General features: G+C 50.5%; 1 protein-coding gene across 1 annotated transcript in view; it reads right to left on the reverse strand.

Moving 5' to 3' along the window:
- Window positions 1–10,110: 10,110 nt before the first annotated feature.
- EPHB2 (EPH receptor B2) overlaps window positions 10,111–26,699 on the reverse strand; it is a 124,708-nt gene continuing 108,119 nt past the window's right edge. Inside the window, 7 exon segments of the mRNA XM_032709081.1 lie at window positions 10,111–10,854; window positions 13,889–14,044; window positions 16,086–16,279; window positions 20,413–20,562; window positions 23,228–23,443; window positions 24,056–24,303; window positions 24,648–24,770. Of these exon segments, the coding sequence (XP_032564972.1) occupies window positions 10,746–10,854; window positions 13,889–14,044; window positions 16,086–16,279; window positions 20,413–20,562; window positions 23,228–23,443; window positions 24,056–24,303; window positions 24,648–24,770 (1,196 nt within the window). The 3' untranslated portion in view covers window positions 10,111–10,745.

Below are 26,699 nucleotides of genomic sequence, written 5' to 3' on the forward strand. Positions count from 1 at the left end.
ACAATTTAAAAAAAAATACAGACGCTGTCATGAAAAGTGTTATGTTGTCCATGGGGTCATGGAGAGTGGGAAATCAGGGTTGGGGACACCCTGGAGCCCAGCTGATGTGTCCTGGGACTGTTTAGGGGATGACTGGACACACTTGTCTTTGGGTGGTTGAAGGATACACCTCATTTCCCCATCCCACACTGCCAAAGCTGTGACAACGAGGGGAGAGCCCAGCAAAACCTCCCGTCCCTGAAAACCTTCCCTGTGACATCGGCAGCTCCTCCCCAAATCTTTGGGTGAAGGACATTTTCCAGCTGGGGGCTTCATCCCACGTCATGTTGGAGGAGCCCTGTGAGCAAACCACAGTGATCAACACCCTGGTGGACAAGGGAATTTGCTGCCACAGCACTCATCCAGCCCTCACTGCTGCCTCACAGCCACCTCCCACCTCACCTCCCACCCCAGCCTGGGGCTTCCTTCCCTCCAGGATCTTCTTGGGCTTTAGTGTCTGAGCAGGAAAGACCTTCCCTGCAAGGAGTCTTTTACAATGGGAACATGGACAGCTATGTTGGCCCTCTAGTTCCTCAAAAAGCCCTGGATGGACCCATCCAGTGCTCTGGGGGGCAGTTTGACTTCTTGTGCCCAGCTCACCCTGAGGTCTCTGAGTTCCCAAACTCACCCATGTCTTGCACCCCACTGGCTTGGGAAAGTGAGAGGGGTCACAGGTTTATCTGGGACACTGCTTGGAAACCTCAGGCTCATTCCTCCAGCAGGAACTGCTACTGCTTGGCTCTGGCTTCAGCTGCTTGAACACCCTCCCAAAACTGAAAGCAGGGCCTCAAAGCACTCCCTGGGCAGACTGACTTCACATCCAAAACAAACAGCACGGCAGGGAGGGACACAAGGTCAGCAAAGCCTTTCCAGAACAAACCTAGGAATAGAAAGCACGTCCCCAGACTGCTGGATGGGCTCATTCACCTGTGGGGAAGAGGTAGGGTTGGAGTCTTTTCCCTGACCTGTCCTGTGGGAACACTGACCAGGGATCCTGACACATCTTTCATACAACTTCCTACTGCTTTATCCAGGAAGATCTGGGATGTGTGTGTGGGGTGATAGTGCCAGAAGGAAAGGTATGTTTTCATGGGAAGAAATGTAGATAACCACAGGTTGTGCTGAGATCCAAGGAAGGGAATCCCTGGCAATTGCCCAAACCTAAAAAAATCCATCCAGCCCTCTCATACTGTGGGAGGGGCAGAGGGAAGAGAAACAGCACAGAGGACAGAGAGCTGAAGGTGGAAGACAAGCAATGGCAAAGACAAGGGTGCAAGAGTCACAGGATGGAAAATAGATGGGAAAGCCACTGGAAGAGGGCATCCAACCGAATGCCCCCTGATGCTGGGGGGCTATGGATCCACAAAAGAAACAGATGCAAGCTTCCATCCCTGATCCCTGATTTCTCCCCCTCCAGCTCCAGCGGGATACCAGGGGACGTGCTGGGATGTGGGGTCTTGGTTCAGAAGGACCATATGGAGAGGGGAGAAGTGAAGCCAGGACTTTGGCAGGAGAATCTGGATGATGCAGGAGGAGAACCACAGCCTTGCACCAGATGCTCCTTGTCAGGGCATCCACAAATTGCAGCTCACACTCCAACTCCCTCAACCCTCCAAGGAGTCTTTCCTTCCAGCCCTGCTCAAACCAGGGTTTTCACTGCTCAGATCTCCCTGTTGGATGGGCCAGGGATAATCAGACTTGCCTGTCACTGTGCCCATGGCCCATCCTGGGTAAGGGTGAGCTGGGCTTTCCCACTTCACTCTTGAATAGCTTGGAAGAAAACTCTGAAACGTGAAAGAAGAATGGTCAGTGCTCCTGCAGACCTGAGGGACCCACCCACAACCTGACTGTGGGACCCTGAGCAAGTTCTTACTACGGAGGCACAGCACTATTTTGGGAACTCCTGCAATTTGAACTTCATTTCCCTGCTCCTCAGACCTGTGGAAAGCCTTGGCTGGGCTCTAGGCCATGTTCTCTACAGACTGTGAGGTGCTCAGGGATGGGGGAGAACAGACACTGGGCACTAAAACTGGGATATGAAACCCCCAGTCCAGCCCTTTGGTTTTCTCACAAGGGAGTTGGGCCATCCTTCACTAAAAGCTGGGATTTTCCTATGACCCCAGTGCTCCTGAGATCATAAACATGGGAGTTGGGATTTTAAGACTAAAAGAACCATCAGAGAGCTCATAAAACCATTATCTAGAAATACACTGGTCCTCTCCCAGTCCCTACTGGAGACCAGAGGGGGCCAGGCAAGAAGCACAACTGTACCAAATGCTGTGTCCCTTCCCTGGTCTCCTGCAGCTCACAAGGGTCTGCAAGGGCCAGGAATACACAGTCAGGGACCCCTTCAGCTCCAGCCAGACCCTTCTCCCACATTCCTGGGCTACTCTGCAGAGGAAAACAAATCACTGCCTGTGTCAAACAGCTTTTCATTCCTGCCAAGGCAGAGTAAGCAACAGAAGGGATTTAATGTCTGGATCTAAGTTGTCCCCAGAACATAAAGAACAAATTCCTCTTCAGAGCTGGGCCAGCACACACAACTGCACCTTGCACTTAATCTCTGCCTGTATCTTGTCCTGAAGCCCCCAACACTCAGTGCCTGCTCTGAGGTCCCTCTGGGATTTCACTGCACTCACCCAGCCCAGCCCTGTAAAGCTCCATTGCAACAAGAGCTCTTTGCCCATTTTGGAAGCTTGTCTTAGGCTCCTTTCCTTCCTTTTTCTCCCTGAGACAGCTCTGATGGGTCCATTTGGACTCATGGTCAGATACCCAAACAACCAGCAGCTCACAGGGACAAGTCTCAATAGTCAGAATCCACACCAGAACAGAAGAAGGGAAGGACAGGGACCTCACCTTACTCCAGCACCCCATTAATGTTCTCTGAGTCATTAAAGAAGGTTTGAGGCATGGATGCTTCCACAGAGAACTTCCACATCCACCACATGATGGATCACCAAGTCAGTCTCCCTTTTTGTGCCTTTCCTGCTGCTTGAGGCACTGATGTCACTGAGCCCCAGGGATACCTTGGGATACACAGGGAATTGGGAGGAGGAAGCAAGGGGTTTGCTCTGACATGGGAAGCCCTCTGGCTCTGCACTGAAATCCTTCCCCAGACAGAGTGAAAAAGGAAAATCGATGATGCTTGATGGAGTATTTGGCTTTTAAGAGATGCAAAATGTGTCAGTCCCAAGAATATGAGGGTACAAAAGGAGTTTGGTAGGGATGCTGTTAAACACCCAGTGCCCCCAAGCACCCGTGACCCAGAAAAGACTGGAAGAGATATTTTTGTGTCAAGATTATTCGTTCACAAGTTTGTCCAGTCATCCTCTGAATCATAAAATCACAGAATGTTAGACTGGTTTGGGTTGGAAGGGACCAATTCCAACCCCTGCCATGGGCAGGGACACCTTCCACCAGCCCAGGTTGTTCCAAGCCCTGTCCAACCTGGCCTTGGACACTTCCAGGGATGGGGCAGCCACAGCTTCTCTGGGCAACCTGTGCCAGGGCCTCACCACCCTCACAGGGAAGGATTTCTTCCCAACATCCAATCTAAACTTACCCTCTTTTAGCCTGAAATCATTTCTCCTTTTCCTATCAATCCATCTAATGCTGGGTATCCACCTGCTCCAGCCACGAGTTCCACCCTTCAATCCCTGTGCTTTGTGCCAAAGAATGTTCTGCTTCACCTGACTTGGTGCTGCTCCTGTCAGCAACAGTGACTGCCCCTTTCTCACCCTTCTCACATCTTCCCTGGTTTAATGGCATGAAATTTTGATCATTTTTACCTCTGCCAGACCAAGAATCAACATCTATTTATCTTTTATACCTCCCAAAGACTTCTGGCAGTTCCAGAGGCAGCTCTCTATATTTCTTAATTCTTGTGTATCCCTTCTGAGTTGAGGAAAACAAAAGCACGACCAGCCTTTGAGGAGAATTTCCCTGGCTCAGTGTGAAGGCTCCTGAGTGCCAATATTTGATAGCCATCAAAGATTTCACATTTATTGTCCACCAGTAAAGCCAGGGGGTGGGTTTGCCACATCATCTGTCCCAGGCTGGTGCTGTTTGGGTCTGCTGCTTTTGCTGACCTCCCTCTCCCAAACCAGCTCACTCAGCACAACCTGGAGTCCTGAGCTGGAAGTGCAGACAAAAAGCAATTTGGGGATTTGACCCTCAGCTTAAGCCTCAGGTTAGATAAGTCCTCATAGAATCCCAGGATGGTTTGGGTTGGAAGGGACCTTAAAGATCATCTCATTCCCACCTCGTGGCCACGGACAGGACTTTGAACCCCTTCCACTGATTCTTGCTAACACAGCTGTTTGGCTGTTAAAGACCTGACAAAGTTCAATCCTTTCCTCCCAGACTTGCTTGGAATCATCAAAGGATACGGCACAACATCTGTGCAAGGACTCCAGACTGACCTCAGAGGGAGAAGGAGAAGCTACAGTTGAGGCAACTGAAACATTCCTGGAGTTTACTGGAAGGAAAGAGCTGGAAAAGGATCAACCAAGTTGTGTTTGTTTTTTGTTTTTTGTTTTTTTTTCCACCAGGGCAAAATAGGGCTCCTGACAAAAAAAGTGAAGTGCTGTGGTTTGTTTGCAGGGATGGCAATGGGAGCAGTGTGATAACCAACAGGGATACAGAGAGGGACACAGCTCAGGACCACACGGGGGAATTTCTGGCAGAATTAAAAAAAAAAAAAAAAAAAAAAAGAAGGGACAGAAGCTGCTGAATTGGTTGTAAGACAGGTGGGAACAGCCAGGAATGCAGATCCAGACAAAAGTTCTGCAAATAATATTTGTCAATGGAGTTGGTAGGAGCAGCAGAGGGAGAGAAAGAAGGTAAATTCCAGGAAATATCTGCAGAGTGCAGGGAGTTTTGTAGGAGAGCTGTGGAAGATTTTCCAGGAAATATTTGCAGAGTGCAGGGAGATTTCTAGGAGACCTATGGAAGACTGGAACACATATGAAAGCAAACAGAGACCAATGTTGTGTCCTGTCTCTGGGAAGGGTGAAGAATTAATTATAAGAAGCAAAGTCTGAACAAGTCTAAGAAAAAAGGCTAAAATGTGACTGTAGATAAAAAAAAAACACCTTATATTCTGCATAGTGGGAGGATTCCAGCAGCTCTTAGCAATGAGAAGGAGAAATCAGCAATATAGAAGAGAATTTTTGGTGGGAATTGCTCATGAGACAGTGGCAGAATTGCACAGAACTGGGACCAGAGTGGAACCAGCACCATGAGCAGGTGGGAGCAGTGCTTAAGTCACAAACCAGAGCTCCAGGAGAGAACTGAGGGGTGTTGACTGCAACAGGTAAAGCTCACACCATGGAACTCTGAGGACATGGCATTTGGCTCAATCAATTGATATAAAGGACTGTTGGTCCTACACCAGTTCCTTGGGGATTGCAGTGCAAAAGAAGGGGAACACAGCAAAGGAGACAATTGTTAGGATGCCATTAGTGGCACTGGATAACTGCCAGCAGGAGAGAAAAATGAAGCTAGTGCTGCACTAATTGTTCATATAATTTTGAGGGAGGAAAAGCTGAATCCTGAATGTGAAGAACTTGCACGTAAAATTTTTGAGGATGGAAAAAGACCTACATTAAGTCAGCTTTGAGTCAGACATGCAGGAAGGAAGGTGATTTACATTAAAACAATAAACTCCACTAAACCAAACCAGACAGCAGTGATACTTCCAGCACTCTGGATTATTCATACACCCAAGGCAGCGACAGATTTATTGCATCATCAGAAGATACAACTGTTAACAACGCAGCAGAGTTCAAGCCCTGACTCCAGGTTTCATATAAATCAGCCTGGAAAATACAACAAGAAGTTTCCTCAGCTGCTCACACCCTCCAAGAGGTTTTCTCTACAGGCCACTGCTAATCTGCAGCCTGGGTGATGATTCCTGGGAAAGAACCTTTCCTTTAACCCAAATTCAAAGAACAACTTCCAGGGCAGTGGGAAAAGCACCATGAGAAGAGATGCTGATGAAGCATCTCCTCCTTGGCTCGTGCCAGAGCAGGAGGGAACTGCACTGGGGAGAGCTCCAGCAGCTGGTGAAGAGAGCAGGATCTTGCTGCTGGGAAAGGGATAACAGGATCCAAGAACCCCTTTGTGGCAGATGCTCCAAGGCAGATCTCAGAGGCTGTAGCACTGTTTTCTCCCCAGCTACTTCAAACACTCCTCTTGCTGACCTCGAGATGTCCTGGCCAGTGATGCCAATGAGAGGACCCTGTGCCATGACTGGCACAGAGCTGTGGGATGGAAGTCCACATTGGAATTATAATACTAAAGGAATACTGCAGGAGTGGCAAACCCTGTGCCAACCCCACTGACCTGGATTGCTGCCTTTGGAAGCTCCTGCTCCATAGTGAGGATGCTACAGAGAGGAGAAGCTCCTCAGCTGCTGAAAACCACAAATGTCCACTCATTTAAGAAAGGCAGCTCTGAGGTTTTACTGGGGGGGAGGGCAGGTCATTTAGGAAGGGGATGTGCTGTTCACAGTGCTCTGTTTGTGTGTCCCCAGAACCACAGGGACAATTCCTCGTGGCACTGCTGTGTCTCACAGGTTTGTTTTTTCCTTCTCTTTCACATCACTGCGCTGCAACTGCAGGGAAAAGGCAACAGCTGGAAATGATCCTCTAACTATATTTTAACTTTTTACTATCCACGTGTGCTTTGCTTTCTCTGCTCTGCTCCCTGATGTTCTGCAAGGTTTGAACTCCTCACTGGCCAACCAACTGAGAACTTCCAGCCTGCTCAGCTTTCCCACCAGACACCACCCCCAGGGTGACCTGAGCAGGAGATGGCAGCGGGAAATGGAGGAGGAAGGCAGGTCTGGGAGGTAGCTTGAAAGGGAGAGGGAAAACGTGAAAATCGCAACAACAAGCTGCCTGCTCCCTTCTGTTCAGTCCCCACACATGCACACATGCACATGCACAACAGGATTTCACAGTGCCAGTGTCAGCAAGTGCCTTCTCCCCTTGGAACACACTGGATTTTGCCATTAGACTCCCATTCCGTAGCAGTGCATAGGAGACCCATGAAATAAATATGTTAAAGTCACTCCAGTGCCTGTGCCCTGCACTGCAGAGTGTGCCAGGGGTGTTCACAACTAAAGGACTTGACAGGAACTCAGCTCCTCGTGCTCCCAGCAGAGCTGAGGGATGCAGAAAATTGCAGTGCTTTTTGGACCATGTCTATTTTAGTTCTCCAGTAGTCCTACAAAACCAAACACAGATGTCACAGCGATGTCTGGTACAAACAGATGGGGATGTGCTCCTTTTAGAACCAGCATCATGTGATTTTTTGGTCAGAAGAAGAGACATGGATGTGCTTTCTCTGTCCTGCAGGCGGCTGCCACGGCTTTGGGGGGCTGTGGCACTGAGCTGGGTCCTGTCCTTCACAGTGGGCTGGGTCTGGCAGGTAGATGTGTCTGACAGCAGCCAGCGAGGAGATTCAGTGCATTAAGACAAAATGTCTCCAAATGAAGAAGACCTGAAGTGCCCTTCCAAGCCCTGAGTGGCTCTGAAGGGGTGCTGCTCCTCCTTAGTGTCTGCAGGAATGTGCAGGATGGCAGAGAACAGTCAGGAATTGTCTGGGGAGGACAACTGAAGGGCATCATGTGCTCCTTCCACATGGCTGCCCCACAGGAATCTGCTGGTTGGTTTTCTGGGCAGGCAGCTCTCCTTGCAAAGCTCTGGTACACAAGTCTCTGGTTGGCTGTGGTAGGACAGCTTGGCACAGCACCATCCTTCCCTCACCCTGGAGTGCCACCACACAGCTCCAGACACGCCTTTGGGAAAGACTGACCACTGCTCCTTGTTCAAACACGTGAGACAGAGGCACCAGGGGAGAGTCCTCCCTGCTCCCCACACGGGAGAAGCTCCTGGTTCCCTGTGTGCCCTCTGCAAGCACTTTGTGTGCTTTCATCAGCTCCAGGGATTTTTCTATGTTCTTTCAAAGTCCATTCCCTGACAAGGAGCAAGTACTTTTTGGACGCAAAGGCATCACCAGCATCCCTTTGGATACACAGGCAGGACAGACAGGTGACATGTCCAGGTACCACCTGCACACACCACGCCCAGAGCCCACTCCCCCCAAATTCTGCCACCTGAAAGCAATGCCATCAGAGTAGTGATGCCATCAGAGGGGCTGCCCTGGGGACACTGAGCTCAGAATATGTCCCTGGGTGCCCAGCACACACCTGGTGTTCACCTCCCCACAGGTGTGCTCTGATGCCAAGCCAGGGATGTGTGTTCAAATACCAACACAGCACTGCACTGGGGATTTTGGATGAGTAGATTTTTTGGATGAGTAGGGGCTGGAGGGACAGTTCATCCAGTTAAAGACCCTGCTGCTGGAGCACCAAACTTTGGGACAGTGCAGGAGCTCAGTAGAGAAGTGACTCGTGCCTGTAGGGAATGGTCTGATGCCACTTGCAAGGGCTTTGTTGTTGGATCTGGTCTGGAAGTGGAAAATGCTAAAAGTATTTTATAAATGGCCTCATATTTTACAAGCAGTCCAGGGAGATGATGTCTGGCCTCAGAGGTCTAGACAGCTCGGGATTTTCATCCACAGCAGACACACTTCCTCTTGGATCCAGCTCCTGGAAAATACAGCCAAGCAGCTCCCAATGAATGTGCCTTCAGCTGCTGAAAACGAGGAGAGGACCCCTGGAATGGCAGACAGGGGCCTGTAAACACCAGTTCTGCTGGCCATGGCCAGGGGGTGGGTGGAAAAATGCCACATGTGGCCACAGGAAGGTGGTGGTGGCAGGAGTGTTTCAGAGGATATGATGAACAACCTGATTCCCATTTGCACTCCCAGTGCTTGGTTGGTGCCATTTAAACATCCCAAAGACCTGTTCAGTAACTAAAGAATTTGTTTCAGTTATTTATAAACCCATGGATTGATCCTTCAGCTTCAGCCACAGCATTTTGCCTCCGGAGACCTGGGATGAGGTTTTTGCCTTTGTCGACCTGGGCTCCCCTCAAGGTGAAGGGCTGAGACTGAAGCTGCCTCAGAGCTCCCAGAGCATCATCTCTAAGTAAGGTACTGGTCCCCAAATGGCACAGAGCACACCTGCCCAAGTTTGGGAACTGCAGAGAACCAGATCACACAACTCACACTCCAAAACTACCAGCTCCTCTTGGAGGACTGGCCTTCCCCACCTTTCTGTGCTGCAGGCGCCAATCCAACACTTTTCCAAGCAGCCAGAGCTTTCCAAAGGGCTCTGACAATGGAGAGTCACAAAACCCAGCCACCCTCCCCTCTCTCCCTCCCCCAAACCCTCTGTTGGTGCTGGCTCAGCCCTGCATCAGTACCCCTGAATTGAACTGGGGGCCTTTTCATCTTGTCAAACAACTGGAAACCCCAAAGCCACAAACATCTGCCGTGCCACCACCAGTGGAAAAGAACAAATACTCAAACAGGAGGGAATGTGCATATAAAAAAACCTTTTTCTCCTGGCATATTGTCAATAAGCTGCAATTTTTCCTTCCCCGGGGAAGAGATTTTAAGTTCTTGGGTGATATGATGCTTGGAGATGTAATTTCTTTTTTGTCAAAAAAACCCCAAAAACCAAAACAACCAAACCCCAACCGACCAAACCGAAAAAATTTCCAACCCCCAAACTCACAAACTGGTGTTAACAAAACAATGGACAAAATCTCCCAACAATGACAACGGAAAAATAAAGGTACACGTCAGCGTTTGTAATCAAAAACTACTACATACTGTACTTGGGAAGTCCTCTGGGGAAAAGATCATTGGCATCTAGAAAAAGACATCACTAAAAGTCTTGTGCATATGATATGTATGAGACACGATGCCACTGGACGGTGCATGGACGGACCCTTTAGGAAACTGTCACTCACAAAACTGTTCCATGACAAGAGAAAATAAGAGATGTAAAAAAGGACTGGGTTTTCTTTTTCCCCCATCCCCACCCCATCCCCCCCCCCACACCCCAAGGCGTTACAGATTCCTTCTGGTTTGTTGGAAACAGCCTCCTCCAAGTCTTGGTTTATTTGTTGTGTGTGGTGGGGGTTTTTTTTTTAGAAAAAAAAAAAAAAAGTCTTCATCTTTTGAAGTTAAGTCCACCAGTTTCTGAGACGCACTTGGTTCCACAGCACCAAAGAGCTTCAGCTCTTCCCCCTCTGATTTGCTCACAGGGGCTTTTGGGGGAGGGCTGCACGACACTCCCAGAGCACAGCCCATGGGAGAGGAAAGGATGTGCTTCTGTGGCCTTCCTTTGCATTCCTCTTCCTGAAAAAGTCTCATCTCTCCAGAGGTGCCTGGGCCCAGCTGCAGCAGCCTTGTGCAAGGGGAAACATGAAGCTGCTCTTTTCTCTTCCTTTGGAGACTCCCATTGGTCTTGGAGCCCTTTTCAAGAATGCAATTGCTTTATTATTATTTAAAAATATTTCGTAGTTTGTTGTTTTGTTTTTGTTTTTGTTTTTTTTTTCAAAATAATTGTCTTTTTTTTTTTTGTTCCCTTTTTCCATTACTTAAATTCTAGAAGCTCTTGGTGACCTTTTTTTGAGGACAGGGTGTTCCTTCCTGCTGCCCTAATCCTCAGAGCAGCTGCCTGTCTCTGGTCCATGCAGAACACTCAAGAACTGGAGCTTGGACATCACAGGGGTGAAGGGGAGCAGGGCCTTGAGGAAGAGGAGGAGGAGGAGGACACGCAGCCATCAAACCTCCACAGACTGAATTTGGTTCATCTGTGCCCTCATCACCTGGATACTGTTCAGAATTTTCTTCTGGTGTCCTGCTAAAGTGACCCCAACTCGCAGAATGTCCCTTTGGGAGGAAAAGAAAACAAACACAAACATCAGAAGATATTTTCTCACAACAGGACAAGATCACAGATGATATTTCAGATGATCTTTAAGGTCCCTTTCAACCCAAACCATTCTGTAACTCTATGATTCCATGAGAAGGGAGCTGAAGTCTCCACAGATTTCTTCCATGAGTGCAACCAATGGATGCAAACCCCATGGAACCTCTACTCTTTCACTTTTTCTGGCTTATCCTCCAATCTTTGCATTTTCTACCCACCTGCAGCACCCTCAGAGTCCTGGAACCTCAACAGAGAGTGTGAAACCAAATGCCCTGGGCTCTGCTGAGTCAACTTGCCTTGAATTTTCTACTCTTGTGCCATTTTGTTTGGATTCTCTTTCAATTTGTGACACATTTTTTCCATCCCTGCAGACACAGGACCAGGGTGTCCTGTCCCTCATCAGTGTGGATCTCACTCCTCCTGTGCAGATGATGGGCTGTTCTTGATGCTTTTCCTTTCATCTGATAGGACCATGAAATGATCAACTTTTGTAACTTGTGCTCTGTGTTAAATCATGGTAATCTAATTTTTGGAGTGCTTCTGTTTTTTATAGATATTGGGCATCTGGGAGAAATAAAGGTCATGGCAAGAGAGTGAGTGTGACTCTAAATTGGTCCCATTTGTGGCTCCAGCTGTGTTTGTTCCCCTCTGCATTCTCCCTCCTGGTGGATAAACCTCAGTCAGGAATTCTTCAGCTGTTCTTCCCATCAGGGGATGGATGGACATGACCCACACCTGACTCTGAGGATTGCCAGGTGCCTTTTCTCCTCGAGTGTTAGGAACAGACTTTTAAGGGGAAGTGTGGCAAAGCCCTTGCCTGGTTTCGAGCGGAAGCCAATGGGCAAAGAAGAGCAAACAGGAGCTCCAAGGAAAGGTGAAAAAAATTCTTAACTCATTTCTGTAAACCAGGATAGGACTGTGGCTCTGCACAGCCCTGTGATTCCCAGCTTTCTGCCTTGGACATTAGATATTTGATTGTATACTGGGAAGCAATTCCTCCCTGAGAGGGTGGGGAGGCCCTGGCACAAGTTGCCCAGAGAAGCTGTGGCTGCCCCATCCCTGGAAGTGTCCAAGGCCAGGTTGGACGGGGCTTGGAGCAACCTGGGCCAGTGGAAGGTGTCCCTGCTCATGGCAGGGGGTGGGATGAGATGGGCTTTAAGATCCCTCCAACCCAAAGCATTCTGGGATTCTTGGCAGATAATTTAGTGGCCCAGGTGTCCCAGCCTGCAGACAACCAGTAAGAAACCTTTCTAGTGTTGAAACCATGTGGATTTGGGGAACCAAATCAGTCTTCAGGAAACATTTACCCTTTGCTGGCTGTCCAAGTCTGAACAAAACAGCAGCTCCACTTCCATGACTACGTACTTCTGCAAAGACCAGGTAAACATCAGGTGGTGGTGTCAAGTACAGTTGCACCATGATTTGCCAAGGAAAAAGGACTTGGACTGTCCTTCTCTGTTTAACATCCAGCCAAGCAGGTGAGGAATGGGGAAGGGAGGTTTGTCAAATCTGGTGGGACATGAGCTGAGGACACCCTTGTGATTGTGGTGAAGGCAGTTGGGGGGCATTGTGAGGGATGTAGTGGGGGACTGGGAGAAGTGGCTTTTAAGGGACACTGAGGATGTCTGTGAAAGAACAGGCTGCCTTGGCTGGGCTGCCTGCAGAACTGTTCACTGTTAGATACTCAAAATAGCACAACCCAGGCAGGGCTGAGTTGTAGTGTGGGTCTGATGTCTCTCTTTAGTCAAAGTTCTTCTTCTCTACCCTTCAGATTTTGTGGACCCTCTTTCTGTTGTATGAACACAGAAAACATTGTGCCAAAATCATCCCCTGGGTCTTGGGGTTGTACCACAGATGTGCTGAAACAGTCAGAAGTGCCACGGGATTTTCCCAGCAGCAAATAAGAACAAAAAGCCAGAAAAGGCTGTTTGTGTGAACAGATTCTGACTCATCAGTAGATTTAAAATCTGGATTAAGGCACCAACTCCAAAATCATTCCTGGTCACCAGGCTCAAAGACATCACAGCACTTGCAGATGGCTTTAATGCTTGGCCCTTTCTAAGGGTTTCTGCAGCAAAGTGCAACCAGCCACAGACCTTTCAGCAGAGGCATCAGAGCCCCAAGAGATTTCAAACCCACCACAAATGGATTTCAGCTGCTTTCTCCAAAGAGGTTGCTCAGAATTTGTCACTGCAGGATGTTTTTAGTGGATGCAGGACAATGCAGAACAAACTTGTCACCATCCCCCAAGAGGGGATCTTATCAAGGAATGGAAATATCTGAGGGGAGGTGTCAGGGGCTGGACCAGGCTCTGACTGAGGGTGCCAAGCCATGGCCCAAGAGGCAACTGGCAGAAACTGATGACCAGGAAGTTCCACCTGAACATGAGGAAGAACTTCTTTGATGTGCAGTCACCAAACAGGCTGTGCAGAGAGGGGGTGAAGTGCCCCCCACCCCGAGATATCCAAAAGCCATCTGGACACCACCCTGAGTAAGGCACTCTGGGGGATCCTGTTTGGCAGGAAGGTTGGACTGGGTGACCTCCAGCAGTCCCTTCCAACCTTTACCACCCTGTGATTCCATGATCTGGACTTTCAGACACCTTTGTCAGGCAGAACTTCATCGTCTCTATCCCTGAGACACCACACACCCAAGAGGACTGCAGAGTATAAATGTGCTCTTGAGTGGGTGGAGAACTGTCTGATGCCACCTGAACTCTCCATTTGTTCCCTGTTGGGGTTCTGGAGCCCCTTGGGGGGTGTTCATTCTCACAGTGGGGACGTGGAGTGTGATGAGGTGGAGATGAACTCTGCAAGTGCAGAGAGACAGAGGACACAAAGTCTGGAGCCTCCAGAAACCGAACAGACTAAAAGTGGCTCCACAAAGCAACAAATTCTACAGAAGTAAAACCATGAAACGCGAAAATAAAGCTAATTCAGTAAGAAACAATTGCTGTTAAACTGCTGAGACTTTCCCTGTGCTTTGGGCACTTACTCTACAGTCATCTGAGATACTACATCAAAGGTGGTGAAGCCAGCACTGGCAAAGCTCTCCTTGTACTGGCTCATCTTGATGGCATCCAGCCATTCATCCACAGTGTTGAAGCTGGAATAATCCGGGATTGTGCGGTCCAGGAGGGGGAGGTTCATCCTGGAACACAGAAACAGGGAATGAGCAGATGAAGAGCTGCAAACACAACTGTCCCAGCACCCTCCAGCAGCTGGAGGCACCTGGACCAGCACCATTCCCAGTGTATTATGAACTACCACAGACAACACTTTGTCCTGCTGAGGGATCCCAAAATACACCTGGGGGACCCCAAAAGTCCCCAGGAACTCCAAAATACCTCCAAAACACACCTGGAGGATGCAAAAATACACCTGGGAGACCCCAAAATACATCTGGGGGATCCCAGCCCCCCCCCCCCCAAACCCAAGGGACTCCCAGTTGGCTCCATGTGCATGTTTTGGGGGAAAAGGGGTTTTGGAAGAAAAATGGGGGGTTTGGGGAAAAAAAAGTGGAGATTTTTAGGAAGGAAAAGAGTTTTATTAGGAAAAAATGGTGGAGTTTATGTAAAAAAACCACAGTGTTTTTAGGAAAAATGGGATGTTTGGGGGAAAAAATGTGAGCATTCTTTGGAAAAATTGTGGGGTTTTGGGAAAAATGTTTTTTTTGGGGGGGGGAATTGTGGTGTCTTGAGAAACAAATGGGGTGAAAATGTCTTTTTTTTTTTAAATATAGGTTTTGGAGGGGCAAAAATGGATTTCTTTTAGGAAAATGTGGGGGTTTTTTAGAAAAAATATGGGGGTTTTGGTGAAAAGGTGTGGGGGTTTTGGAAAAATGGTTCTTTTGGGAAAAAAAATCTGTACAGAGCATCAGGATCAGTCTTTCTGGATCAGTTCATAGAGGAAAGGCAAGAGCCATCAGAGATTATGAGATGTAGCTCTAAAATCCCGGCTGCACAAGGGGAGAAAGTCCATTCTCATAACAGGAGCAGTGCTTCCAACCAACTGGGGAATCCCAGCCAGCCCTGGGAAGCATCAAACCCTCTCAGGAGGCTGATTTGGCTCCATGGAAGGTTAGTTAGGCTGCACCTTGAGTGTTATGGACAGTTCTGGGCCCCTCAGTTCAGGAAGGACATTGAGGGGCTGGAGCAGGTCCAGAGAAGGGCAATGAGGCTGGGGAAGGTCTGGAGCACAAGTCTCATGAGGAGAGGCTGAGGGAGCTGGGGGGGCTCAGCCTGGAGAAAAGGAGGCTCAGGGGGGATCTTCTGGCTCTCTGTAACTCCCTGACAGAAGTAGCCAGGTGGGGGTCGAGCTCTTCTCCCAGGAACCAGCAGTAGGACAAGAGGGCTCAGTCTTAAGCTGTGCCAGGGGAGGTTTAGCTTGGATATTAGGAAGAAATTCTTTACAGAGAGAGTGATCAGGCATTGGAATGGGCTGCCCAGGGAGATGGTGGAGTCATCATTCCTGGAGGTGTTTAAGAAGACACTGGATGTGGCATCAGTGCCATGGTCTGATAGGCAAAGTGGTGTTGGGTCAAAGGTTGGGCTCGATGATCTCAGAGGTCTTTTCCAACCTTGTTGATTCTGTGAATGTGAGATTGGACAAACAGAGCAACCACACTCCTCCAGCACCCACATGTACATGAACCCAAGATGCTCCTCTGTGTGCAGAGTCCACTGTCCACGAGCTGTCTGTGTCCACCAGACCCATCCAAGGAGAGGGACCAGAGTGACCTTGACATTTGCACAGACTGCCAGTCACAGGAATCTCTGGGATTCCAAGCTCTCTGCCCTGGACATCAGATATTTAATTAGATATTAAGGAAGGAATTCTTGGCTGTGAGGGTGGGGAGGCCCTGGCACAGGGTGCCCAGAGAAGCTGTGGCTGCCCCATCCCTGGAAGTGCCCAAGGCCAGGTTAGATGGGGCTTGGAGCAACCTGGGCCGGTGGAAGATGTCCCTGCCCATAGAAGGAGGGTGGAATGAGATGAGCTTTAAGGTCCCTTCCAACCCAAACTGTTCTGGGATTCTGTGATCTTTCAGTGCCCACCCTGTAAAGGACTAAACACAGGCCAAGCTGCCTCTAACACAGCTCCTAGAGAGATGCAGTGATGGTGCCCACCAAGACCCGAGGACAGCAGGACTGCACAGAGGAGCCAGAGAACAAGGGGAAGGCAGAGACATGTACCCAGAGGAGAGAGGTGCCATGGCTTTCAGGCTGTTTGGATTTCGGATCATTTTGTCCAAGGTGTTGACAATTTGCCCAAATTTGGGCCTGTGGTTTCGATCCTTCTGCCAACAGTCCAGCATTAGCTGGTGAAGGGCATTTGGGCAATCCATGGGCGGTGGCAGCCGATAGTCCTGCTCGATGGCATTTATCACCTGCAGGAGGGGAGAAAGAGATCAGTGCAGTTGTGATAAAACCTATTTAATTCACAGTGTTCCCTCTCTTGGATCCTGAAGGTGACTGGCATGACCAGCCCTGCTGCAGCCTGCACTGTCTGGTGCCCTCCAACCCCCTCCCACCAAACACTTAACTCACAGCCCTTGGCATTCCAGTGAGGCCTGTCCTGGGAGGTGACACCAGCCTTGCTCAGCTGACACCCAGCCTGGCTGGCTGCTCATGGTGGTCAGTCTGATCTAGGGATAGAGACCATCCCTGCCAGGATATGTGACCTCACAGCTCCAGCCACAAGGCAGGTGAGTCAGGGTGATGTGTTTGGACCCCGCCCAGCAGCTCACTGGGAGGAGAACGGCCCCATCCAGTGAGGGGTTGTGACCTACAGACAGGGAAGCTGCCCCTGTGTTTTCCTTCCTCCAGTGGTTTTCTACTCCTGTCAGCAATCAAGCCCAGCCAAGTGAGAGGGTTGTGCCAGGGGATGCAGCCCAGGCTGCAGATCTGGGCTGGCACAAGGCTTGGGTGTCTCCTCACTGCTCCACACGACCTGGGAAAATGCCCGGTCTTGCAACGTCCAGTGGAAACAGCAGAGGAACAAAGGCTAGAGGATCTTCTTCAAGGATCTCCCCATATCCCTGTTACCCTGCACCTGCAGCCCTCCATCCTCTCCTGGGTGATGAAGGAGGATGGAGCTGCTCCACCTTCCAGGAACATCCATTCCTCTCACAGAGGCAAGTGCAGGCAGGATCCTCCTGCCTTTAGGCCATGCACAGCACGGGCACTGAAGGATGAGGAGAAGGAGCCTTGGGCACCATAAATAGGCTTGTGCGGCAACAAAACCCTGGAGCGAGGATAAAAACCAGACCTGAGGATACTGCAGAAATCAGGATCAGCATTTTGAAATGACCAACTCCCTGTGGGAATGAGAGAAAAGGGGAGGAAGAGGGACAGAACTTCCCTCAGAGATCCAGAGGAAGGACCTGGATGTCTCTGGCTGCTCTCACCACGGGATCAAGGCTGCCATGACTTTGTCTGGCTATGTCTTGCACACTTCCAAGGACAGAGATCTGCCTGCTGGGATACCCCAGGGCTGTGTCCCCATCCTGGGGAAGGGCTGGACATACCCGTGGAGGTGAATATATTGTTGAGCAGGAAGGCTGCCTAGAGAAAATTAGGGATACTGCAGCTGGGAATGGGAAAGCGGCAGGGAAGGGTTGGTGGGGAGGAGGCACTGGAGGTGCTGTGGCAGTAGAAGGCTCCCTCCAAGGGAGGGTAGATGGCCAATCCATGCCAAGCAATCCAGAGTGTGAGGTGGGGGATCTGGCAGGGTTTAAGAAGGATGGTGACTTCAGGCAGGAAATGCACTGGGAGGTTCTCCAGACACTGCTGTGCGTGGCCAAGGTGCTGGGCAGGCTGACTTGAGACACGGGGGCTGGCACCACTGCTGCCAAAATGTGCCAGGTGGGAGGAATCCTCCCTGCCCTTCCCTGCCCTGGTTGGACATGGTGGTACCCCACAGGGCTTGTGATGGTCTGACCAGAGGCATCTCCTCTACAACTCCCTGATAGGAGGGTGGAGCCAGGTGGGGGTTGGTATCTTCTCACAGGTAACAAGCGACAGGACAAGAGGAAACAGCCTCAAGTTGTGCCAGGGGAGGTTTAGGTTGGTTATTAGGGAAAAATTCTTCATGGAAAAGTTGTCAAGCATTAGAACAGGGTGTGCAGGGAAGTGGTGGAGTCACCATCCCTGGAAGGGTTCAAAAGGTGTGTGGATGTGGCACCTGGGGACATGGTTTAGTGGTGAACATGGCAGTGCTGGGTTGATGGTTGGACTCCATGACCTTAGAGGTCTTTTCCAACTTCCATGATCCCATGACTGATGTGCTTTGTGCAGCTCTTGGCTCCTGCTCAGGGATTCTCCCAGGAGGTGCAAGTTGACCCCTCTCCCAGCTCTACATCTACCCAAGACAGAGGGGAGGGGAGGCACAGGGGGCACAGGGCTGGGCAGCAGCATCACACAAGGACCAAGTGTTTGTCTCTGGCACGGACTGAGCACTTTCTGGACGAGCTGCCTGCTGTGCTGCCACCAGACACATGCAGAGGCAGCACAGGCTGCTCTTTCCATCTCCTCTCCCACCAGACAGCACAGGCTGCTGTCTCCATCTCTCCTCCCCCAGCCTCCCCAGGCGCTCACACCCCAGGGTCAGGAGGCTAATCTGCACCCTCGGCGGGGAGGACCAGCTGGGCTTAAGTGGTGACAGCTTCTGGGCCACCATGTCACCATGGCCTGCAGCAGAAAAACTGGGAGAAGGGGCTGGGGACGGGAGACAGGCAGCAGGAGATGCCAAGGAGACAGGAGCAGGCTCTGCCATCCCCGGCGGGCGGACTGGTGCCGATGCAGCACTGGGGTTGTGGCAGGAGAAACCTTGGAGGGAAGGGGTTCAGGGAGGAGAAACTCTTTGCAGAGAGAGTGATCAGACACTGGAATGGGCTGCCTAGGTAGGGGGTGGAGCCACTGTCCCTGGAGGTGTTTAAGAAGAGACTGGATGTGGCATCAGTGCCATGGACTCGTAGGCAAGGTGGTGTTGGGTCAAAGGTTGGACTTGAAGATCTCAGAGGTGTTTTCCAACCTGGTTGATTCTGTGATTCTGTGGAGTACAAGGGAGAGGGAAGGCAGAGGGCTACAGGTGCAGTGACACCTGGCTGCAGGAAATGCTTGAAATTGAGGTGACAGTGAAACCTTAACAGGAAGGGAATTGTCTTTGCTGAGAGGGGCAGACCCCCAACTCCCCTCCCTCTGCCTTGAAGAACTGATGCAAAGATTTTTCTCGTATGGCAGGGGCTTGGGCAAGGCTGTGAACAAAGTTTGCTGAGGTATCATCTACCTGCTCCAGGCTTAGGGACTCACAGTTTCCCACCAGGCACTAAGGAGGGTGTAGTTCCACCCTGGAGAAACCTGACGTGGCCTGGATGGAGATCTACTGACATGGAAAAGGTCTGATCTGCCACAGGGGCAGGAGGAGAGGCAGGACTCAGGTGGGAGCCTGGCTCTCACTCTCCCCCTCTAAGGCAAGGTTGGTTTAGGAGCCCACAGGATGATGGAGATGTGAGTCTGAAGGCTTCCTATGGACTGCCCAGAGGCAGCTCTGAGACACACTGGAAGCCAGGTAGATACTGGCACAGGCAGGTGTGCAAGGCTCAGACTTGCAGCAGAAGGGGAGGACAAGCCTTGGGCTTACCAAGGGCCCACCTAGGACCTTGGCATTAGATCCTGAGGGTTCATGAGGCAAAGAAGGGCAAGAAGAAAGGGAGCTCTTCAGAGACAGTGTTAAAAGAGACCTTCTGGACCCACATGGGCAGGTGCAGCATCCTCATGGCACTCACTGCCACCAGACAGGTGGGCTTTGACTGCCCGGGTACCAGGGGAACACGGAGAATGGCATTGCTATGGTGAAGGTGTGGCTGCAGACACAGGTCATCGTTGCATGGAGGCAAGGAAACTGTCCCCCTGGGAGGAAGGAGTGCACAGAAATGCTCCAATTCAAGAGAAGAGTCATAAAGTATTTCAAAAATACTGAAATACCTTGTGGGTTTGTTTTTTAGCTGCGCATAAATTGCTTGGCTTCTTATAGACCCCAGTCCAAGTTTGCCAGGGGGGTTTAATGACCATCTAGTGGAAGGTGCCTCTGACCATGGAAGAGGGTTGGACAAGATGATCTTTAGAGGTCTCTTCCTTCCCAAACCATTCTTGTCTCTGTAGCAGGCTCCCACGGAATGCCTGTGACCCCTGCAGATGAAGCTCTGCTTACTGCTCCAGGAGCTCTCAGCTCAGTGACATTTCTTTTTCCACCCACCAGGTTCCTTTACCTTCTCAGCACCTGCTCACCTTAACCCTGTCCTACTGCAGTAGGTGCTGAGCAGTCCCCAACCTCTGCCACAGCAGCACGAGGCGACCAGACCAAATCCCAAAATTATCCCCATTACTTCTTCCAAAGGTGCCGACCTTGGACACATCTCCCTCAACAGAGAAGGCTCTGGGCATGCCACAGGCTATAGCCACGCTTTCACCTTGCAATTCCCCCAGTTTCAGTGTTTCTGCCCCTGGTTTCTTAACTCACATCTTGGTTGGTCATGTCCCAGTAGGGCCGCTCTCCGTAGGACATCACCTCCCACATGACAATTCCATAGCTCCACACGTCGCTGGCTGAGGTGAATTTGCGGTACTGAATTGCCTCAGGAGCTGTCCATCGTATGGGGATCTTCCCACCCTGCAGGGAGAAAACAGAGGATGGGAACAGAAGGAGCAAGAGCAACTGAAAACATGAGTGTCCATAATGTTTGCCTGTAATATTCTGGTAAAACCCCAGAAGGAAGAGAGCACAGGACTATCTCTCATGCTACTTCAGGATGGATGTGGAATGTCTAGCCAAGCTGGGAAGCCTTCAGTGATGATGGTTCTCCCCATTTGGTGACCTGTCCCACCATTCTCCTGTTATTCACCTCACAAGCCATATTTTTGTCTATTACTCCTTATTATATCATCTGGTGCCACTGCAAAAAGTCTGTCTTCTTCTTCCTCCAGGTCACTTAGAGGGTTCCCTCAGCCTCCTCTTCATCACATTAAACAAGACCAGCTCCTTCCACCTGCCTCCTGCTACAGTTTTCCTCGGCATGGAGAAATGCCCATGGTGCCAGTAGTGACTTGGGTAGAAAAATTAAGGTCTAGGAACACAGGAAAATCCAAACTGATCTCCCTCCACCCTTTTGCTGTCACCTCTCTACCTCCAGAGCAGGATATATGGAATTAGAACACCTTCCTCTTCAGCCTTCAACAGCTGTTGACTCCTTGAAGTCAATGGTACCTCATTTTTGAGCTGGAGTTCTCTTATCTCGGTCTGTTTGTGGATATACATGATCCAGAAGGATCTGTTTCTGGAGACCAGGATGGAGTGAACAGCTTCTGCTGGGTCACTGGTGGGAAATGGGATGGACTGGGTGGGCACTGGGGGCTCTGTCATCCAGCTCTGGAGAAATGAGGGCTCTCCACTCCCCACACAGGGGAGTCAACCCCTGAAGAACACAGGAGTGGCACACACAGAGCCACGCTCTGCTTAAGCCCTCCCATCCTCCTGATTTCCCTCCAGGAGCTTTGGGCTTGAGCCATTCACTCAAGGGACATTCTGAAGGGAAATTCTTCCCCTGTGCTGAAAACTAAGCAAAACTGTCTATGTTTTGTGGCTGGGAGAAGATTAAAGAACATTATATTTTGCCAATTAATAACTGGTATGTGTTATTAAGGGTCTCCTAGGACTTCCTAGGACTCAGCCCCAGTACATGCCAGAATAATGAAGAAAGATAATGTTCCTTAATCTTCTCACAGCTACAGATCTCAGACAAAATATTCTGTTTTCCACAAGAGAGGAAGACCAAGCATTCCCCACCAAGCATGATGCCCCCTCCATCAGGCAGACTCTTGACAGAGCTCATGGCAAGCAGTGGGTTTAAAAAATATATAAAAGAGAGGTTCTAAAGTAGAAATTACAGACTTTGGAGGCTCTTTGTAGAGGAATTCACTTCAGTGAGACCTCCCATGTCTGTGGTGATCTGACCCAGGGCTTCAGCCATGAACCTCCCATGCCACAGCTTGTGGCTGTTGCCACCCCTGGGCACCAGGGATGATGACAATAAAACCCACTTGTGCATCCCAGGACAGGGATTCTGCAGAGGAAGATCCTCCTAGTTCTCTGATGCAGCAGGTGCACATATTCTGTCACTATAGACAATCTACGTCCTGCCACAGTGCCCACAGTCCAAGATGAATAAATTAGGGATGACAAATTTATTATTAGAGAGAAAAGCTACAGGCATAATAACAGGGATAGAGAGCAGCAATAAATACCATGTATTTACTTAACATAGGGAAAGTTAATTGGCTGTGAGGAACATGTTATGAAAAATAAATATTATCAGTGTTTCTAAGGCTGCGTAAGATGGAAGAGTGGATGTTTGAAGCTACACAAGTTCAGAAGAAAATAACCCCCCACATTTTTGGTGTTTGTTTGGTATTCAGCTGCTGACACAATTCACTAAGAGCCATGCCAGGCAGCTTCAAAAGACCCAGGAGGGATGATTTCCTACAGTAATACCAACGCTAATTTCCAGGAATTCTTGTCTTAGGCATTGATCCTGTTGCACTGTTCCAGAGCCATGCTGTGTGATATTTATGAGAAATCCTGGCGACAGCCTCACTGAGCAACAAGTCTTCAAACAATCCTTTGGTCCCAAGGAACATTCTGTAGCCTGAGACAGGCCACGAGTCCTTGGTGGCACTTGTGTCACTGGCACTGGGGGTGTTCCTGGGAAGTTGTTACATGTTCATGAAGTCATTTCTAGGAATGTTTCTGTCTAATTTATACAGATTCTCTGGAGAAGCAGTATCTAGTACTGCTGGGATGAATGCCCAGCATGCATCCACACTTCAGTCTGTCGTTCCTGGGGCTGAGCCTGTGACATGACATGGGGAAGGATGACAGATTCCTGGACAGAAGGATGATGGATTCCTGGACAGCAGGGCAGCACAACTGGACAGTGATGACAAAAAAACCCCACACTCGCTGCCCTGGCAACAAATCTGTCAGGGCAGCATTTCAAAGGACCCCAGCTGGATCCCACTGAGTGGGTATAAGTGCATGATCCCAACTAAGGATTATATATCCCAACCAGGGATATGTATGTTTGGAAGAAGGCTCAGCTACCCCCAGGCATGACAGGACCTTGCGGGAGGGAATCTTCTTCCATTTATTTCATTGGTCTTTCCCATCTGGGACCTTATTTCCACCGCTGACACCCTGAAAAAGCGACCTCCCTCTTTTCCCTCTCCAGCTCCTTCCTTCGCCCTCCCACCCATCCCTCCCTCTGGAAGAGCAGCGTTACCAGGGCGCTGGTGTAGGTCGGATCAGAGGTGTCGTCCTCCAGGAAGCGGGAGAGGCCAAAGTCGGACACTTTGCAGACCAGGTTGCTGTTGACCAGGATGTTTCGGGCAGCCAGGTCCCGGTGCACGTAGTTCATGTCTGCCAGGTACTTCATGCCCGCGGCGATGCCCCTCAGCATCCCCACCAGCTGGATCACCGTGAACTGCCCGTCGTTTTGCTTGGGGAACAGAGGGGGAGACCATGTGAGAGGAGCAAATCCACAGCCTGGCACGGTCAGGCAAACAGCCAGGAGTGTCTTTCCACGCTCATGGCAAGACACAGCTCTGCCACGAATGTGTACATTCCCTCCAAAGGGGAGTGGAGAGCTCACAGGGGCTGGAATTCACCCCCACTCACCCCAAGGGCATCACCATGGTGGCTGCTGTCACCCAAAGGTGCACCCACCTTGCACAGGAGGGCTCAGAAGGGACCATCTATTCCTGTTATCTCCCTTCAACAGTCAATTTTCCACTTCAAGCTCAGAAGTAGAAATACTTGGACAGAGCAGCTGGAGGTGAAGTCCTGCTGTCTTAAAGCTCCGTCAGACTGTCCCTCTGTGCCAGTTTGTACAGGCACCTGTGGGTGTGCAGGAGGGCACAGCCTCTCCCTAGGATGAGATGTGTAACAGGTGGCACCTCCACCTCTGTTCCCAAACCACAGACCTCTGGACCATGCAGCAGCTGCTCCAGGGGACACTGGGCAGGGAAGGGCACTGGGAAGGGAACCTTCCCCCCAGTCCTCCTCCGTCCCAGCACAGTTTCTGGAGCTGCCCACTCCCAGGATCCTGTACCCGCAGGAAGGAGTCCAGGGAGCCGTTCTCCATGAACTCAGTGATGATCATGACTGGAGAGCTCTTGGTCACCACACCCTCCAGGTGGATGACATTGGGGTGGTCAAACTGGCCCATGATGCTGGCCTCGCTCAGGAAGTCCCGTCTCTGCTTCTCCGTGTAACCAGACTTGAGGGTCTTGATGGCCACAAAGATCTCCCTCTTGCCAGGAAGCTTGAGATGCCCACTGCACACCTCGCCAAACTCCCCTGTGGACAGACAGGTAGGGCTTGTCAGCTTCCCACAAGCTCCCACTGGTCCAGCCCTGTCTGCCCTGCACGTCCCTGAGCTGCCACCCACCACTTGATCTCTGCTTCCTCCCTCCTCCACACCAAAGACCCCCCCTTCAGGTGGACCCATCACTGTGAGGAGCACTGGATATGGGACTATTTGCACACGGGAACTGGGTGTTCATGTTTCTCCAGCACTGGACCCTGCTGCTCCTTCTAGTCCAGGCTGGGGCTAAGACATTAGTGACACCAGTCTTCCCAGTACAGGTAAGGCTAAATCCTCACCTGATCCTGGGGGAGCCAGCCATTCCCAGGTCACCTACCTGCCCCGATCACCTGCTCGATTTTGACACAAGAGATATCGATTTCTTTTGCAAACTCCCTGACAGCCTCGTTGGGATCTTCGTAGGTGAACGGATCGATGTAGATCTTCATCCCTGGAGTCACTGCACAAAGGTGAGGAGAGAGTCAGATTGGTGGATGCAACTGGAACAACAGATTGTTGGCATCAAGGAAAAGAGAAACTTGTTTGCTTGAGGGTCTTTCTGCCTCAGCAAGTTGCATAATCAAGGGCACAGAGCAGAAACAGAGAAACAGTTTGAGAAGGAACATGCAGAGTCATGTTTCACAGGACTATTAAAGCTGGATTTAATGAATATCAGTTCACAAATCATTGTTGGGGTAGTGAGGGGATATGTTGTGAGCTCAGAGTGCAAACTGCAGACTGACTCCTCCACGAGAAGTCTGTGACCCTTCCAGGGGCAGTGCAAGCAGAATGCACAGTCCAGTCTGTTCTCCTGACAGGTAACCCAAGGCTGGGTTTCCTCTTGGGAGCCCCAAAATGGCCAAGACAAGCTGTGGAGGACACAAGGAAAATTGCAAGCACCAAGTTCCTCCTGCTGGGCAGAGCAGAGGACACAGTGACATGTCCTGGGAAAGGCAATGGCCATGGGACCTGGTGAGGCTGGACTGCTGCTGCCACATCCCACACTACCTGTGGGACAGCTCTTACCTATGGGTCTCCTCTTTCTATACCCATTTTCTGGCCTCTGGCTCACTCCAAAATGGGGGTTATATGGAGAGCAGAGCTCACAGCTCACTAAACAAGAAGCCCAACACAGCACCAGAGCATGAGTCCCAACTCCAGGATGCTGGTTGGATTCAAGGGGGTTCTGCAATGCTCACAGGTTACCCAGGCTTTGGCAATTTGCTGCAGTCTCCCCACAGCAATCACTGCTGGGGAGTGAGCAGGGACTGAGCCTTGGACAGCTATGTTGAGTGTGGAAGTGGTTAAAAGGCACCTCAGGCCCTTTATCAGCTCATGTGCATCCCATGGCACCAAGTGGTACAGGCACAGCTATTAATGCCACCCCAGCCTGGAGCTGTCATGTCCCACACCAGACCCAGGAGAATGTGTGAATGTGTGTTTACAGCCTGGACTGACAAACACCTGAGAGCTGCATTTTCATAATCCCTCCTGAAAAGTGTCATTTCTCCTGGTAAGGGATAGTGAGGCAGCCAGCACAGGCTGCTGGGCCACAGGGCTGCAGCTCAGAGCTCTGCCTTTTGGGAGGTGTTTCCCAGATAAATGAGAAGCAACAGTGAGTCCTGAGCAGAAACACTACTGGTGTTTTCCATGCTCTGAGCAAGGTCTGGATTTGTACAGGAAAAGGTTATTAAAAGGGCAGAAATGCTGAAGCTACAAGTGGAACACAAGGAAAATAACAACTGAGACTGGAATAAAGCAAGATTAGAGCCACGTGTCTCTAGTGAGGGAGGAGAAAGGAATTTCAGGGACATGCAGGCAGGGATTAATCATAGAATCATGGAATGGCTTGGGTTGGAAGGGATCTTAAATGACCTCATCTCGTTCCACCCCCTGCCATGGGCAGAGACATCTTTCACTATCTCAGGTTTCTCCGAGCCCTGTCCAACCTGGCCTTGGACACTTCCTGGGATGGGGGAAGGAGGATGCACTGAGGTGAGGCAAAGGGTGTGCAGTGAGGCTGGGAGCAGGAATGCTGGATCGAGGGAGTGCCTTGCACTTGGATGTTGGAAGAGGGAGGCTGCAAGAGAGGGCATGTTAGGTATTGTATTATATACCTATACGTAGATACAGCTCCTATCTACTGGGAACTGGGAGCACTGGGATGGGCTCTAGCAAAGGGGTGTAGGCTCCTGCAGAGGACAGCACTCTGCAGGAGAGGGACAGGCCAGGGAAGGGGTCTCACTGCTGCCCAGCAGATGGGCAAAGCTGAGGAGTCAGAGGAGCAAGACATGGTGTGGTGGTAGGAGCTGCAGCACAGAAGAGGGTGAGGCTTCAGGGGGCGTGTTGGATGTCACAGGGGTTTGCAGAGCATCCCCAGGGGTTGGCT

Source organism: Chiroxiphia lanceolata, chromosome 22 (assembly GCF_009829145.1).
Source record: "Chiroxiphia lanceolata isolate bChiLan1 chromosome 22, bChiLan1.pri, whole genome shotgun sequence".
In the NCBI taxonomy this organism is placed as follows: Eukaryota; Metazoa; Chordata; class Aves; order Passeriformes; family Pipridae; genus Chiroxiphia; species Chiroxiphia lanceolata.